The sequence below is a fragment of the Phoxinus phoxinus genome, assembly GCF_949152265.1.
Source record: "Phoxinus phoxinus genome assembly, chromosome: 24".
NCBI classification, from domain to species: Eukaryota; Metazoa; Chordata; class Actinopteri; order Cypriniformes; family Leuciscidae; genus Phoxinus; species Phoxinus phoxinus.
In genome coordinates this window covers 12,913,713-12,930,434 of record NC_136899.1, presented here as the reverse complement: position 1 = coordinate 12,930,434, position 16,722 = coordinate 12,913,713, and the positions used below count along the sequence as shown (strand labels likewise).

Here is a 16,722-nt window from a genome sequence, read left to right as displayed (position 1 = left end):
ATCATTTAAAAAAAAGTAGACTATTTCTGACTGTTGGAGTAGCCTATATTACAGGTTTGTGTTTTTTAACGGGGTCCTCATTGGGTCAAGGTCTGTGCTATTTCTTTTCAAATACATTTATTTGTACGTGCACAGTGCACTTTTGGCGCTATAAGATTACAAAGCCCGATACATTGTTTACTTTTTTCTAGATGTTAAACGGCACTTGTTTTTCATGGTCCCACATAATGTCAAACATGGCCCATATGCGAGCAGCCTTGACATTCAATAAAACTGGAAGCTTATAGGCTATACCTAAACGTTTGTTGTTGGTTTATTGACAATAACCTCTAATCTTTGCCTTACCGACAGGCAATTTAGGCCAAACTTCGGCATACCGCTCACCTTAATTGGATCAAAAGCCTCTTTATATCTATAACCTATGCATAAGACTGAATATTACAGTAGGCATATCTAAACAGTAAATATAGGATATGCCTGCTTAGGGGATTAAATAAGAATAAGTTTAAACGAGCTCCACTTAGCCTAATTAATGTTGAGAGCACAAGTCCATTGTATGCAGTTTATTTATTTGTCTTTATCGTCTATAACGTTTAAGTAAAGAATATATAGCCTACCACTCAAAGTTTAAAAATACGTGGGGGTAATCTACCGAGGATAACCTGGCAGGCCTAATTCTTTTTAAAGTTATTTAGCACCTTAGCGGCATGTGTAACCAGAACCTGCATCAGAATTCTCATTACAAGCCACATTCTAAAGTGGAATGTACGCACAACGTCTTTTCAGTTCAAAACAAAACTCCCAGTCAGACGAACCTACGTAGAGCGAGAAGAGCAGTGCACTGTAGCTTGTCCCACGCTCGCGGTAAAATTCAATGGCGTTCGCCGCGTGTATCAAACAGCCCCAAGAGGCCTCTTCCACTTCACTGTTCTGCCTTTCCGCGCATGCGCGCACACGCGCCTCCACATCCCGAGAGCCTTCAGTACGGGGTTTGTGTGTTGAGCCAAAAAAAAAAAACCGCCTTCATCAACAACGCAGCCGAAATATGGCTTTTCATCGAAATGGAACATAAAATACGGCTTTCAGGGGAGATAGGGATTCGTGAGACAAACGCCCGACCGCATTTTTGTTGGTCTTTGTGCGCTGCTGGTGGTAGATGGTATCCAGCGAGCTGTATCTGGCAGAGGAAGACGACGACTCGGCGAGTAATATGAAGGAGATGATCGGTGGTTGCTGCGTCTGTTCGGATGAGAGAGGCTGGGCCGAAAACCCCCTCGTCTACTGCGACGGTCACGGCTGTAACGTTGCTGTCCACCAAGGTAAATATAAGAGACTCTTTTATTTCACTTGAGGCGGGTGTTTTGATTAGTTCCCGTCTGTTGTGGTTAGAGAATTAGCTTAGCATAGCATAACATAGCCTAGCTTAGCTCAACGAACAGTCAGTATGACATACGTTTAACCACTGGTGCTTGTTTGTGTTATTGGAATGACAGTAAGGAAATGTTAAATATTTAACGGTTAATTTGGAGTGTTTTTAATGTGTGGTGGTTGTTGTGAAGCAACGGTTCGCCGAAGGCCTGTTTGTATGCTAATGTTATGCGTTAGCACGAGCGCTACACGGCTGTAACAGCATGTCGCTCATGGTTGTTCATTATCTCCACTGTCTCAGGACCAACAACGTGTCAGTCACAGCTTTGGAAACAAAGATGAGTCACATTCAGACAATCTCTGTAAGTCATTACAGCTGGGCTGATAACACACATTTATGGCTAGTCAGCAAAGCTGTCAACAAAATCCGGACTCTTAACAGGATCTTGATTGGTTATCCCACGTGTAGTTATTTGTCTTGTTTTTTAGTTTTTTTTAGTTTGTGGGGCGCCTCAATATGTCACAGGGTTTCAAGCATCTTGTCTTTGTGTGGACCTTAATGGCTACAGACGTGTGAAGCAGAGAAAATATGAGTTTTGAAAATCAACTTATGTTTTTGTTTTAAAGTAGAAATCTGATCTAGTCTTTAAACACTGACGGGCTGTCATTGACATTGAGATCCTGGTGTTGATTTCTATTAAGGTATACATTATCACATTCATACATGCAATGGAAATATTCCGTCTTGATTAACAAGTTTTTGCCTCTACATTGCTATGTAAATAGCTGACACAAGCTTAGTTCAGATGTGTCATATCCTAGATTTGGTGTCAGAGCTGTCAGTTCATTCTTCAGCATCTGTTTTGTTAGCTCGCTGAAGATGATCCAGTACAAATGGGTGAAGTTGTCACCTTTAGACTTGTAGACCGATGATATTGTTAGTGTTTGGGCAAGTGTCTGATATGACTATTGATTAGCTGACTGTTTGTGACATTGATGTAGCAAAACATTTTGCTTAGTTTCTTGCCTGCCATTGGAAAGTGGAATTACATGTTCATTCGCATTTGCACAAAAATAACTATGAAACAGAAATTGCAATACTTGCATGTGTTTAAAGTTTGTTAGACATTACATTTTGTCAACCAAAAATAAATAGTCAATGGCTAGTTTTTCCATCAGCTATTTTAAATGTTCTCGGCTCAAATATATAAAATACATTTCATATAGCCAAAGCCTATTAAACAAACATGCAAAGACCTTTGTATTGGACAAAAAAGGATTCTCTTTGCACCTTTTCATTGACCTTGATAGTGAACGTGATCTCTTCTTCGTCTAGCTTTTCTTTCACACTGTTGTTTGTTAATCTAGTTTAGGTTGAGCTAAAAATGACAAAATACTTATGAGTGAACTTCACTGTAAATTAAAACAATAATAAGAATAAGACAAACTGTTTTGAGACCAGTGACACGAGAACATGAAAACCTCTCACTTGCTTTTGTTCTGCAAAATGCAGAACAAGCTGCATTTTTGTTTTGTCTGGTTATCAAGATATAATCTAACCGGTTTCTTCAGTGCATCCAGGCAACAGTATTTCCTGTCAAATGTCAGTGTTACTTACAACAAGTCACGTGCCACATGCCACTCCGACTGTGAAAAATTACCTACGTTTGGCTGATGGCGGGTGATAATTTCATACCCTGATGTTGTTGCACTACAAATATCTCACATTTCTTAAAATATAATTTTTAACACCCTCACATTAATTTCGAAACTTGACAGGAAGAGATAGTAAAGCTGTCAGATTTACAGTAGGTAGAAGAAAGTCTCATCTCATCTGTCCTTAATTTCTGTTGTTTCAGCCTGCTATGGTATTGTCCAAGTCCCCACAGGCCCTTGGTTCTGCAGGAAATGTGAATCACAGGAACGTGCTGCCAGGGTGGTGAGTTTCCTCTTTCCAATCTTTATACAAATCGTTCAGGCTATCTGTTTTGCTGAAGTCCAGATCTCCTTCCTCTTTTTGTACATTGTGGATTTGTTTGCAGTTTCCATTAGACAGATACTATTTATTATTTATACTTTGAACTGGTAATTGTAACTTGTCTCTTACAGTTTTCAAGTCAAAAGCTTTGGTAGCCACTAGCCAGGTTGAGGGACATATTAAAATAAACATGGTTGAAGGCCAGGCAATGGACATTTAGGCATTCAGTGTAATGCCCTGTGATCAGACAGTTTTATCTTGTCAGATCAGAATACAGTGCTTTTAAGTCCAGGGAATGTATGGTCATTTTTATCAATGTTTTGTCTGGTAACTAGGGCTATGTGATGAATCGAAACTGAACTTCGATTTTGGCTCCCAATGATTATGAAAACACGATATTCAAGATAAAACAATGATTGTGCCCCATTCCGTCCCTTTCCAGTGGTGCTTTTTCGCTCATTAAAAGCCCAGATTAATGTGACTTTCATAAAATGGGATGTGCTTGATATTAAAAAGAGTTATTAAGCATAAAAAGAGACCTTGCTCTGTTCTGCATGCAGCTTTCTGTGGCCGTGCTCCGACACGGAGCAGAACACGGACAAGCAAAGTGAACTGAGTTTCGGGTGCATGCCTAAACTAAACCAAGTTGGTTATGTCTTAAGTGAACATAAACAGACGGGAGAAAATAAAATGTGTATCAGTATATTAGATTTGTGTGCAGGTGAAACCCGAAAAATTTAATATCGTGCAAAAGTTAATTTATTTCAGTAATTCAACTTAAAAGGTGAAACTAATATGTTAGCTATATAGACTCATTACATGCAAAGTGAGATATTTCAAGCCTTTATTTGTTATAATTTTGATGATTATGGCTTACAGCTATGAAAACCTTTTCACAATATTCTAATTTTGAATTTGGGGTTTTCATAAACTGTAAGCCATAATCATCAAAATTATAACAAATAAAGGCTTGAAATATCTCACTTTGCATGTAATGAGTCTATTAGTTTCACCTTTTAAGTTGAAGTACTGAAATAAATGAATTTTTGCACGATATTCTAATTTTTCGAGTTTCACCTGTATATGCATCTGTCTCATTGATGATGTTAATCAAAAGAAAAAGAGAAAATCACTCACTGTTCTTGACTGAATGACCTTTTTGTAGCTTTAAAGGTTGGGACACACCAAACCGATGGAAAAAAAATTAGCGATGAATGTTGTCGCCTGTGTCGGGGAAGGCCTACAGGCTACTGTCAACTAGAATGCACGTTCTGCTCCTGCACATAAAAGACATAAGTCTATTTAAGCAGGTATATTCGTCATTCAAAAAGGGAAAGCGAAACTAAGACTGCAGGTATACAAACCATAAACAAAGCAGCGCTTGCTTACCGTTAGGGGTGTTGAAATTAATCGTTGCATTGAAGCCTACTATTATCGATTATAGCCTAGTGACGTTTCTCTGACGTCCTTTGTCACGTGCGCTTCTCATGCTAGTGTAAAATGGTGGAGGGAGGTGATTGTGAAACACAAAAACGAGTAATAAAAAATGCACCAACTATTTTAAAATTTACAGCGTGTGTGTGTGCGCCTGAGTTGATTGCGAGTGTGTGTGAACGTTATTGTAACTTGAGTACACTTGACAGTTTCATGTACTTTTAGTATTTACTAGTGTTTGTTCTACATGGTCCTGTCGTCTGTATTCAGGCTTAAGTTTTGTTTTATGTTTGCTACTTTCAGGAAGTGTACTTTCTTGGAACAGATAAAATAAAAAGGGAGTTCATATATCTGACTGCTTGTATTCGACTAAAATGTAGGGATGTGCAGTAATATTGAAAAGTGAGGATGCATCGTGATATTGAATCGGTGACATGATAATCGTAATAGAATTGAATCGTGAGACCACGATTCACACCCCTACTGACAGGTTTGAATATCAATCATGCTGCTCATGTTCTTTATTCCAGTCGGCTCATGATATTATGAAAATATCTGTGCATTTCGAATGCTCAGGTAAGATGACGTAATATTGGAACAGCCTTCTGTCTGTGCCATCATGACGACTTTGCTTGCTTTCATCACTTTTGCTCATATTTCTCGTGCACTGATTCGTTTGCTAAAATGAACAGGCAATCAGAGTTCTCTCTCTCACCGACTGCCCAAAGCTGATTCGGCATGTTGATTCGCCAAAAAAACAACAACCCACTGCATCCGGTTATAGTCAACGGTGCAGAACACACTGGAAAAACTGTCGACCGTCGGCTTGATGTGTCCCTGGCTTAATAAGAATCAAAGCAAGTTTAATTCTTAGTGAAGACTATGCTGTTTTTAATGTTTCTGAATTTATTTCTGTACTAGGCTGTTAGCTGAATACTTATAGACTTGCATGAGAAAATTAAAGCACTGATAGTTTCATTTGTATCTTTTCTATTGCATTTGTCCTGCTGTTTGTAATTAGGTTTTTGTTACTTTATTGTTTTATTACTGAATGTTTACACATTTTGAATAATTTGTATGGACTTTTTTAAAACTTTCATTAGTTAGCCTAGTATTTAGAGCTGCACGATTCTGAATCACAATTTTTATTTATTTAAAAAGTTCACGATTCTCCCATGATTCATAATTAATTTGAATGAGTTAAATCATTAATTATTTGAATCAGCTTTTTGAATTAATCTCTTGAATGAATGATTCAATGACTCACTCATTTTGGGTGCTACTCAAATGGAAGGCTGATGTCCTAGTAAGACTGCATATCTCGGCTGCCACGTCATCAAGCGCAGCTGAAGGCCGTCTCAATTTGAAGCATCCTTGGAAGGCAGCCTTCATTTTGCATCCTTCATTCCGCTCATTCTGAAGGATGCATCGAGTGTATCTTTCGTGTCCTTAAAGGATTAGTTCACTTTTAAAGTGAAAATTCTGTCATCATATACTCACCCTTAAGTTGTTTCAAACCTGTATGAAATTCTTTCCTCTGCTGAACACAAAGGAAGATATTTAGAAGAATGTCAGTAACCAGACAGTTTTTGGTTCCCATTGACTTCCATAGTAGGAAAAAAATATACTATGGAAGTCAATGGGTACAGACTACTGTTTGGTTACTGACATTCTTTTAAATATCTTCCTTTGTGTTCAGCAGAGGAAAGAAATTCATACAGGTTTGAAACAACTTAAGGGTGAGTATATGATGACAGAATTTTCACTTTAAAAGTGAACTAATCCTTTAAATCAATTACAATCCTTTGCACACATTCCAATTGATTCGCAAAAAAGAACTGACGAAAAACCAGTCGGCACTGAGCTTGTCTGAGTTCATTATGAATTGTAAGACAAAAATAATGTTTTCAGAGATGAAGACGTGTTATCTTTTGTTTTGGTGTAAATTAATCACTTAACACTAAAGTGCCAATAATGTAAGCCATTGGGAGACCACAAACAGTTGTCATTCACTGTATTAATAAAAGGCAGGTTAATTTTAAAGATTTTTAATACAATTTTTTTTTGTGCTGTGACCATGGTGTGCCGTAGCCATGCGCACTTACTAGACTGTCTCATTCTAGCTTTCAATGCTGAGGAGTCGTCTAGCCTAATAGCACTTTTCCACTGCATGGTACGGCTCAGCTCGGTTTGCTTTTCCACTGCAGTTTAATACCGCTTTAAAGTGGGTGGGATTATAAACTGATCATAAGTTGCTGAAAAAATACTTTATTCCTGATCGCCCCATCCGCTCCTCGCTATCAACGAGAGGAACGTTTGCACCTCGTCTACTGACCACAATTCAGCCATTTCTTTTTTTAAAGTTTTCGTTTAAATTTTTTTTTACAAACAAATGATACTGCGGTGGCTGTTGCTGACCATTTAAATCTAGCAGAGTTGGTGTGTCGTGTAGCAAATCCAACGACGCTGGTAGTGACGATTCTCTGACCAATCAGTGATCTGCAGTGTTCACACGTCACATTTTAGTATCGGTACCGCACGCTTGGAACCATTTAAGTGAGCACCATGCAGTGAAAAAGCGCCAAAAAGTGAGCCGTACCATGCAGTGGAAAAGCGCCAAAGCGAGCCGTACCGAACTGTACCATGCAGTCAGTGGAAAAGCGCCATAAGAAGCATCAAAAGGACTGGACACAGCCTAGCTAGGATTTAGCCTTCTGTTTGAGAAGCACCCAAAAGACTAGAGGTCGACCGATAGTGGATTTTACCGATAACGATAGCTAGGTTGGGCCATACTTGCCGATAACCGATTAATGAACCGATAGTTTTTAAAATTGATACTGGATAAAAACAAACATAACACTCCAAGTAAAACAGTGCTGAACTTTATTATAAAAATAAATAAAAAACTGTATTGAACCATGAAAACATGCTAAATGAAATAAATATATAAATGTGAATAAATATTTAAGTCAATAAAAGACATTCATTCAAACTGAAACAAAAAGTAATACTCTAAATAACAAATAAAACCAGTTACATTCAAAATTTAACTATTTAACTGTTCTTTTCAAGCCAACTTAATTAATAAAAAAGTAACAAAATTTGTATTAAAATGTGAAGATAAAAAAAAAAAACGAAATCGAATGCTTTTCTGATTCGTAATGTTTCTGTCGGCTGTATGAACATCAGTTTGCTTACGTCTCTAGCTTTAAATATGCAACTTCTCTGCATATTTAATGCATAAAAGTGACCAGCTGGATATGAACTAATGCAAATAGAGGTAACAATTGTGACATTAAACATTCGGGTCGGACTTACGTTTATGTTTGTCAGTGTTTTAACCGCTTGAGGTAGCCTACTACTAATGTTAGCGTCCTCTCAGCCTCGAAGGCAAACAAATACTGTTGTGCTGTTCTTTCTCTACTAATGCAGCATTTAGTCAACAAATTAATCACTTTATAATATGACAAAATGTACTGTATACATACATTTGAGCTGTCGGTGCTTTAAACGCGCATCTGATGTCAGCGCTCTCCACGCAGCATGTGCTCTCAGTGCAGCACGCAGCATCACGTGTCGAAATAAACAACACGAGGCACGAGTTTTTATTACACCTCTAGAGGCCGCTCTTGTACTGCATCATGCCAGCAGACCCTTCTCAGCTCTTACACTGTGTAATGAATGACAGCGCGCGCTTCTCAGCCGCTCCAGCAATGGACGCAACCAGGAAAAACTATCGGTATATATTTTTGCCGATAACGATAGTTCCACCAGTCAACAATCGGTGCCGATTAATCGGCAAAACCGATGAATCGGTCGACCTCTACAAAAGACTTCACTTGTTTCTTTACTGGATGAATGAAGTGTTTTTGAATGAATCTCTTAAATGAATGATTCAAATGTCACCTACATTTTATACACATACAAGTCACTTGTTGTCACCTACTGGTGTAAGGATGTAATTGATTCAATCTTCATCTGAAGCGCCAAGTTCAAGAATTTTTTATATCCTAACTAGCCTATAAACTTTTATGATCCCAGTTCTTCTGTCATAATTTGAATTAAACTTTTATGATCCCAGTTCTTCTGTCATAATTTGAATTATTGAAAGACAGAAATTATTATTATACTGTGTGGTTAAAAAAAAGACTGTTTGTGAAGCTGTTTCACACCTTAACATGACATCTCTGTCTGGGTCAGAGGCAGCGCCAACGCAGATTAGAATGTTCGCTTTGATCGTACTTGTCAAAGGTTTAATAGACAGAGCTGTTTGAAAAGAGATCGCAACCTTTTAATGATTAATTGTGCAGCTCTATGGTCATATATTTTTCTCATCATGATCTTGTATTGATTACTTTAGATTAAATATCAATTTATTGATAAAAAATATATTTTTTATTTATTTTTGCATTCATATCATGTTCAACAACAGTTCAGTAATTATGAACCAGGTTGTATATGCATAGGCTAAACTCAGACTAGTTTCTCTGTTTGGTCTTAAATGTTTTTGTTTTGTTTTATATCAGTGTCTGGAAGTGGGATGAAACACTTAACCTTAAATCACATATTTACCCATGTGTACCAAACCGTAAACGTGGGGTGTATCTATCTATGTATATAAAAAACTATGACTTATCAGGACTCTTAGGCCTATATGTATAACAGATGTTATCAGACTTAATAATGTGATATTAAAGTGATTTTTTTTTTTACTTGTCTGAATGGTAAGAGGTTTAAGCTGAAAATATTAGAATTGTTCTGAATTGTACAAAAAGCTTCTTTATGGCTTAGACCAGGGGTAGGCAAATCTGGTCAAAGAGAGCCGCTGTCCTGCAGAGTTGAGCTTCAACCCTAATCAAATACACCTGAACATGTTAATCAATGTCTTCAGGCTTACTAAGGCTATAGGCAGGTGAGGGTTTTTTCAGGATTGGAGCCAAACTCTTCAGGACAGTGGCTCTCTAGGACCGAACTTCCCTACCCCTGGCTGAGACATAGCTTTAGTTTTGGCCATTTGTCGAGCATTTGTAATGTAGTAACATATAGTGATTACTCGCAAATAAGAAGTCTGCTTTTTTTCTTTTATAAATTTTCATATATAAGAAGCAAAATTTGATTGATTGATTTTCTACTTTTTTATTCTACATTCTTGTATTATGAATTGTATTCAATGATAGCGTCCTGAGTAATGACCCTTTTTCATAAAACGTGCTATAGCTTAAAATACATACTGTTCTAGTATTTATAAATAGAAGATGGTGGTTGGGGTAAAGGAAACCTAAATGGTTAGGATTGGCAAAGTTGTGTTGGCAGTTAAAGCGGTTTCCTTGGAGCTCAGCGATCTGATGGCTGTACATGTGACTTGTGCAAGCTGTCAGCTAGGCATGAACCTAAGTGGCAGTTTATAGCAGAAGTATAGTGGGTCACAAGAAGGGGAAACTTTGTCACGTAACCCATTATGTGGGCATTTTTGTTGAAGGATCTGGATTCATGGCAAAACAAGGCATCCCACACCTTTTATGAGGTTAGAGACATTATTCAATGGCAACTGCTCTTATTCTGAAAAGGAACAGGATTTTTATTCTCTATTTTTAACCACAGGTTTGTCATGTACCGGTAATAATTTTGTGGCCTTTTTGCCACTTCTAACCAATCCAAACCCGAAGATTTGTGAAAATCATAGCTTGCCTTGCACTATCAGAAAGATTTCTTGCTGGAGCAGTTTTTAAATTTGAAGCCTTTTTTTTTTTGTATTCCGAAAGCATAATTGACCTATCGGTAAGCCCCTCCCCTCGAACGCAGATGAGTCAATGGCCGTTGAGTATAAGTTGCACAAGGGCCGGAACTTGGACATCTTTAGGTTTCAGCGCCATAGAGAAACATTGGAAGATCCGAAGCTCTCATCGGTTTGATGGTGTTTATGCTACAAAAATTGTAAAACGATGTGCCTGGGGGTACTTGTAACTGATTCCAGGTATCCTGATGGGCATGGGTATTCATCTATTGAATCACCATACTGTGCGTGTTCACCTGCGCGTTTCAAAGGTGTGATAAGATTTGCGCAAAAAAAACCCCATATCTGCGCAATATGACTAAAGCCGGTTTATTTATAATATCAATGATTTGGGCGCAGTAACCTGGTTCCCTAAGGATTCAAACCCAATCTCAATGAAGACGAAAACGTTAATTTTCTGGTTGTCATACTCTCATTAAGTTACAATTAAAGTTAGTGAGTCCATGCTAAAGTACAAACCTAAATAGCTTACCGTTCTCACGTCATGTACAGACTGGTCTACAATTCATTGCCTCTCCGTATTAAACTGGTTAAATGTACATTTATTTAATCTTACCCTGCGGTACATTAACAGTGTTGATCCTGGATGTTGTTTTTCTGTGATCGTGACGACCGTAAAATGAGGCTTCTCCCGCTTGTGTTGTGATCTGTAAACCATCGCTTCCAAATTAATCTTGTTACCCACCATATTATTTTAAAATCTTTTATATATCCCTCCCTGACATATTTAAGTCCCACTTGAATGCTCATTGATGAGAGGTGGTCCTTCTGTGTTCAAAATTTATCAAAAACATCTTGGGACAAGGTTTTGCAACTCTTGTTTGTTTGTCAGAGTTAGCAACAGTAACTAAGGGGGGCGAGGCTTACCGATAGGTCAATTATGAAACCAAATTGCTGCATTTGTCCTCATTCCTCCACTTACTAAAAATGAGCCCATTTTTTTCCCCTATTTGTGCCCTGCTCTGCCACTTCGTTCCCAAAGATTAAAGGGTGGAGGGGGAGAAAGCCGAGCTGGCAGACCCCTGAAGGAGGAGGACTGTCCACCACCTGTAACAAAGAGGAGGAGGACAGCAGACTGAGCAGAAGCTTAAAAACTTTGAACATAGTGGTATGTGGCAAATAACGGCATGGTTCCAAGCACAATGTTATGCCCCAATATCTAACCCTGTTCAAGGCTTTGAAGATGAGTGAAATGTCATAGTGTATATGCATGATATGCTGTGTAATAGGCCATGTGTCAGGTCCCATTTCTTTAGGACACTTTCAACCATCTGTGGTTTTTGTTGTTCAAAAAGGGTAGTAACTGTCTTTATTTGATCATTCGTCTTCTATTCCGGGGGTTTTGTCTTCTTGTCCTGTCATTTGTTTCAGAAAACGGTTGTCTAAACCAGTTTTTCTCCTTTAGCAGAGCAGATCCTATTTTATCCTTGATTATAGAAGCAGCTCTTCAAGGTTGCAGCAGTGGATTTTTTTCCAGCTCCTGTGAACTATCAAAGGCTCTTGTCTACAGTTTCATTGATCACTTTTGCCAAGATGCTCTGTTCTCTAGTTTCAATGAAAAAAATGATGTCTAACCTCTAAACTCTGCTTTAGTTTGATGTCCATGTCAGAAGTAGAGCTCCTGAAAGCCTTCAGAGCTGTGTCTGGCCTGCAGATAGTTGGATGGAGTGTGGGTTCATGTTATTTCTCCTCTTTTCGCAGAGGTGTGAGCTGTGTCCCCACAAAGACGGAGCGCTGAAACGAACAGATAATGGAGGTAGGACATCTAACTTTATGCTGATTTTTTTTACTTGCAGAGGAAAAAACGGTATTAAGCCAAGTCTACATGTCATTGGCAAGAACAGACTGCAGTTACTCAGTAGCTAAATATAGGCCAGTAGCATAAAATACGTTTTTGATGGTTGAGTGTGTAAGAGACAAAAATATTTTATAAAATCTTTGGGTTAGCAGTTTTACTATTATCTCTCAGCCCAGTTTTATTGTGAGGTGATAAAATGATGTGAAGCTCTTGAGAGGAACATATGCGCTGATGAGGATGACACCTTTCTATTTTGTCGCCTCTAATGAAAGTCAACGTAAAAAAAATGTTTTAGTGAATTGATTATCTCATCTATGGAGTGTTTCACTGATATCCTCTGACAGTTTTAATTATCACAGAAATTCTACTGTCAAAAGGATATAATACTGTGTCTCATCAATAAGCTGTTAATTAGTCATATGTATCTTCATATGTCTCACCTCAAAATAATCTAATTTGGATTTTAGATTTCAGGGAAAATTTTACAATGAATATTTATTTTTTTACGATTTCATCTTTTAACATCTAAACTGCATTTGAATGAACCAAGAGTTTGAGGTAGTCTTGGAATTTTTTTGGGAGGCAGATTTTATCTGCTTATTTTTTGGAATAATTGAGCAAAGGGGGTTAGGAAGTGTGCGTGTTTGTCTCTCACCTTGTTTTTATGGGTGGGCGGTCTCAGCGGGGTCATTGTGGGGCTGAGAGGGGGCGACTCTTCTTCATGCTCCGGGTTCACGGCAAGGGCAGTTCAGAGACTGTAAACATGGCATGGTACACAGCTGCGGGACCATGCCCCATCTTTAGGGTTGGTGAGCTGTTTAACGGCCATGAGGGAAACATCATTGCCCCAGGCTTATGGTTTAGCTGTTTCAGACCATGTAATCTCTTTTTTTGGCTTGAATTTATAAAGCCTTTTGAGATGCTTTGAGATAAGCATGCCATGTTTTATCATTATTTACGAGTAGGAGTGAAGAATTCTTAAACATATATTTTAGAAAGAGCTTGTTCAAACCAGATTTCACAAGGGAGATTTAAGTGTTCACTATTTGCTTTAGAGAAACCTTTACATTTCAGGAGTAAAACTCAGCTGCAAAGTCCTCCTCGTTCCCCAGACCAGCACATGGAGAGGTTTTTACAGGTGTTGCTACTGTTAAATTATGCAAACACAAGAATAATCCCAAATGAAAACACTGGAGCAGTGGTATATACCTGGCGCAATTAGCATGTTTAAATGCATACAAAGAAAAAAAAACTCATCTCTTCTGAAATGTTCATAGACCATTGCTAGTGCCTTTCAGTTTTTACTGTTGCTTTAGTCCCCAAGATTTCACTTGTTTAACTAGAATCTGAAGAAACAAGATTGTTTGAGGACTTAATGCTCAGCTAAAGACATCTTTAGCAAATCATTCTCTTTTTAAGTGTGCCACCCTTCTGTTTGAGGGGTTTAGAAGTTCTTTGGGGTGTGCTTGGGTTTTATTGCCTGGTTTTATAGGCTTCTACTGGATTCTTGGAGGGACTTCAAAACAACAAAACCCACCTCCCTGTCCCTTTAGGCTGGGGTCAAAGACAGTTCATGGGTTCACCTTTAAGTTTAGGCCTGTTATTGTGCCCTTACGCTGGATAAACAGAACTCATTTGCTCAGGTTAATTTCAACAATATCAATAGCATCTGCTTTACTTTCACAAACATATGGCAGAATATGGTCATTAAATCTAAATCAACTCCGTTTAGGGGTTTTGTGGTTGAGACAGTTAATGTGGGGAAAAAGTAAAGTAGTAGTCTGAAGTTATGATATAATATTTGTGTAGTGTACTTGTGGCTGACACCCTATGGTTCAACACTTGGTCTAGACGCTAGACAGGAGAGAATATGCCTCTGCCTCTTCCAGTCCGGGGTGTTTCGTCTTTGTGGTCACACTCAGCCCACATGCTTTAATAAGTGTTTTTCACACTATGGAGGAAGCCAGGCGTGCCCCATAGGCATGACTGTAAGCAAACAAATGAACGTGGGCTCTTTAAAAATAAATAAATAAAAATGACAGAAAATTGTGACAGCCAGCAGACACACATATTCAATTTAAATGTTTCTTTTATTGCATGTTTTTAAGCATGATATTTTTCTTATAATTAATTAATGATACATTTAAATGTTATGCAATTGATTTATAATAAAAATGACTGAATTGAATTTTAGTGATTTGTAAAAAGAAAAGAAAAAAGCTTATAATTTATTTATTTATTTTTGCCATTTGATGGTATTTTCAAGCACACTTTTTTATGCAGTTAAACCCAGTTGCATCTTCAAAGCAAGTTCACATAAAAATAAAGGAATAATTTAATCTGAACTGTTTTGTATAACATTACTGATCATATATCATGTGTCTTGTTTAGGTTGGGCCCATGTGGTTTGTGCTCTTTACATCCCAGAAGTTGAGTTCGCTAATGTATCCACCATGGAGCCTATTGTGCTTCAGTCTGTCCCCCATGAACGTTATAACAAGGTAAGTTCCCTAACCTCTGAGACAAATATTCCAAGACAAACGCTTATAGTCTGGATATCAATTGAAAAGCAAAGGCTCAACATAAGAGCCTCATAAATCAGCTCAACAATGTAAACAGTATGCGTGTAAGGAGTTTAGGTCTATACTGTGAATGTGTTTTCTTAAGGGACCAAGTGCTACATTTATCAATCTTGTATAAACATAGAATGTTGCTAATAATTATGCTACAAAGCTGAATGAATAAAAACTGAGATTCATGTTATGGGAATTTACACGGACGGTCTAAAAATGAAAATAACCAACCATACTTATTTACCATTGAATTTCCTAAACCATTATGGAAAATGAAAAAGTATTAAATGTATATATTTTATATATTTAAACATTTAATAGGCTACAAATTATTTTTCTAATCCGTATACAGGAAACTGACTTGAAAATGACTGATAGCTGATGTGTTCTGATGGGTTCTGGGATACTTGCAGGTGTATGTTTACACTACTGTGCTTCAATGTAAAAAACAATGTTAGATCAAGTACTTATGGGATATGCCATGACACCGTTCTTTCATTTTTCATTTGAAAACCTAATTATGTTTTGTTTTCTATGGATGCCCTTCAATGCAGTAGATAAGTAAAATACAATCAGTTAGTGTTATATGATTTGGATTCAATACTGTGTCTGATGACTCGCAGGACTAAGGAGCCAAGTTTAATCTCATGCTTGAAATAGTGGGTTTAAAATCTGGGATAAAATAGATTCAGCTCTGTTGGTAATTGAGTCCTCACTGAGAGCCAATTTAAAATGGCATGGTTATCACTTGCCTAATAATCGAGGCGCTGGGAAGGGCGGCTTCTGAGAGACTTGTTAAATTGGTAGAGCCTTCACGCTAAACAAGCTGTGGGCCGTGCAGCATTGCATTATATACCATAATAACTGCTTTCTGTATGTGAGAAATCACTTTGGTGACTGTTTTTTTATTTCTAGACGTGCTACATCTGTGAAGAACAAGGCCGTGAGAGCAAAGCTGCTTCTGGAGCCTGCATGACATGCAACAAACATGGCTGCCGACAGGCATTTCATGTCACATGGTGAGTTGCAGAGCCCTAATATTCCAGCTAATTGTCCTCATAAGCATCTTAATATCCTTAATTATGTAATCTGTTAAATGGATCGGAATAGCAACGTTAACTACTTAACTTTTCCTTTTAATCGAATTAAATCTTTTTACTTTTATAACAAATAGTTGAATTATAACTGTTTTAATCTGCATTGTGTACAGTCTTTTTAAAGCTGCTTTTTCTTTGTCTTTGAATGTAGCGCTCAGCTTGCTGGGTTGTTGTGTGAAGAACAGGGCTCAGATGCTGATAATGTGAAATACTGTGGATACTGCAAGTACCATTACAGCAAACTGGTAAGAATCTGCTTTTTCTAAACCAAACTATACTAACTATAACACCCTGACACAAAGCACCGCTGCTACTGATCCCAATGCATTCATGCATTTAATCACTGACATTACAGAAATTCTGTTATTTTGAATTAAACCATTAATGACGTTTAGGGTGAGTATAAATAAAAGTTGCACTACTGGTAATGTATAATATCTTTACGTTGTGCATATACAAATAGATACGCTTCCGTTCAAAAGTTTAGAGTTATTAAGATTAAATTTTTTTGGGAAATAAATGAATAGTTTTCAATAGTTTCAACAAGGATGCATTAAATGGATCAAAAGTGACAGTAAATACATTTAATGCTAAATGTAAAAGATTTCTATTTCAAATAAATGCTGTTCTGTTTAACCTTTTTTTTCTTCAAAGAATCCTGACAAAATATTACAGTTTTC

The 16,722-nt window shown here is 37.6% G+C and overlaps 1 protein-coding gene across 14 annotated transcripts in view; it reads left to right on the top strand.

Annotated features, from left to right (window-relative positions):
• The window catches only part of mllt10 (MLLT10 histone lysine methyltransferase DOT1L cofactor), a 55,182-nt gene that overhangs the window by 2,249 nt on the left and 36,211 nt on the right, over window positions 1–16,722 (top strand). For 9 of the 14 annotated variants that reach the window (XM_079601648.1, XM_079601659.1, XM_079601658.1 and 6 more), the window contains exons 1-7: window positions 933–1,319; window positions 3,228–3,307; window positions 11,557–11,682; window positions 12,276–12,330; window positions 14,764–14,873; window positions 15,861–15,964; window positions 16,194–16,287. In XM_079601648.1, the coding sequence (XP_079457774.1) occupies window positions 1,157–1,319; window positions 3,228–3,307; window positions 11,557–11,682; window positions 12,276–12,330; window positions 14,764–14,873; window positions 15,861–15,964; window positions 16,194–16,287 (732 nt within the window). In that variant the 5' untranslated portion in view covers window positions 933–1,156. Of the gene's footprint in view, window positions 1–932; window positions 1,320–3,227; window positions 3,308–11,556; window positions 11,683–12,275; window positions 12,331–14,763; window positions 14,874–15,860; window positions 15,965–16,193; window positions 16,288–16,722 lie in introns of those variants that run through there. The other 5 variants (XM_079601651.1, XM_079601649.1, XM_079601660.1 and 2 more) reach the window with 2 other exon arrangements.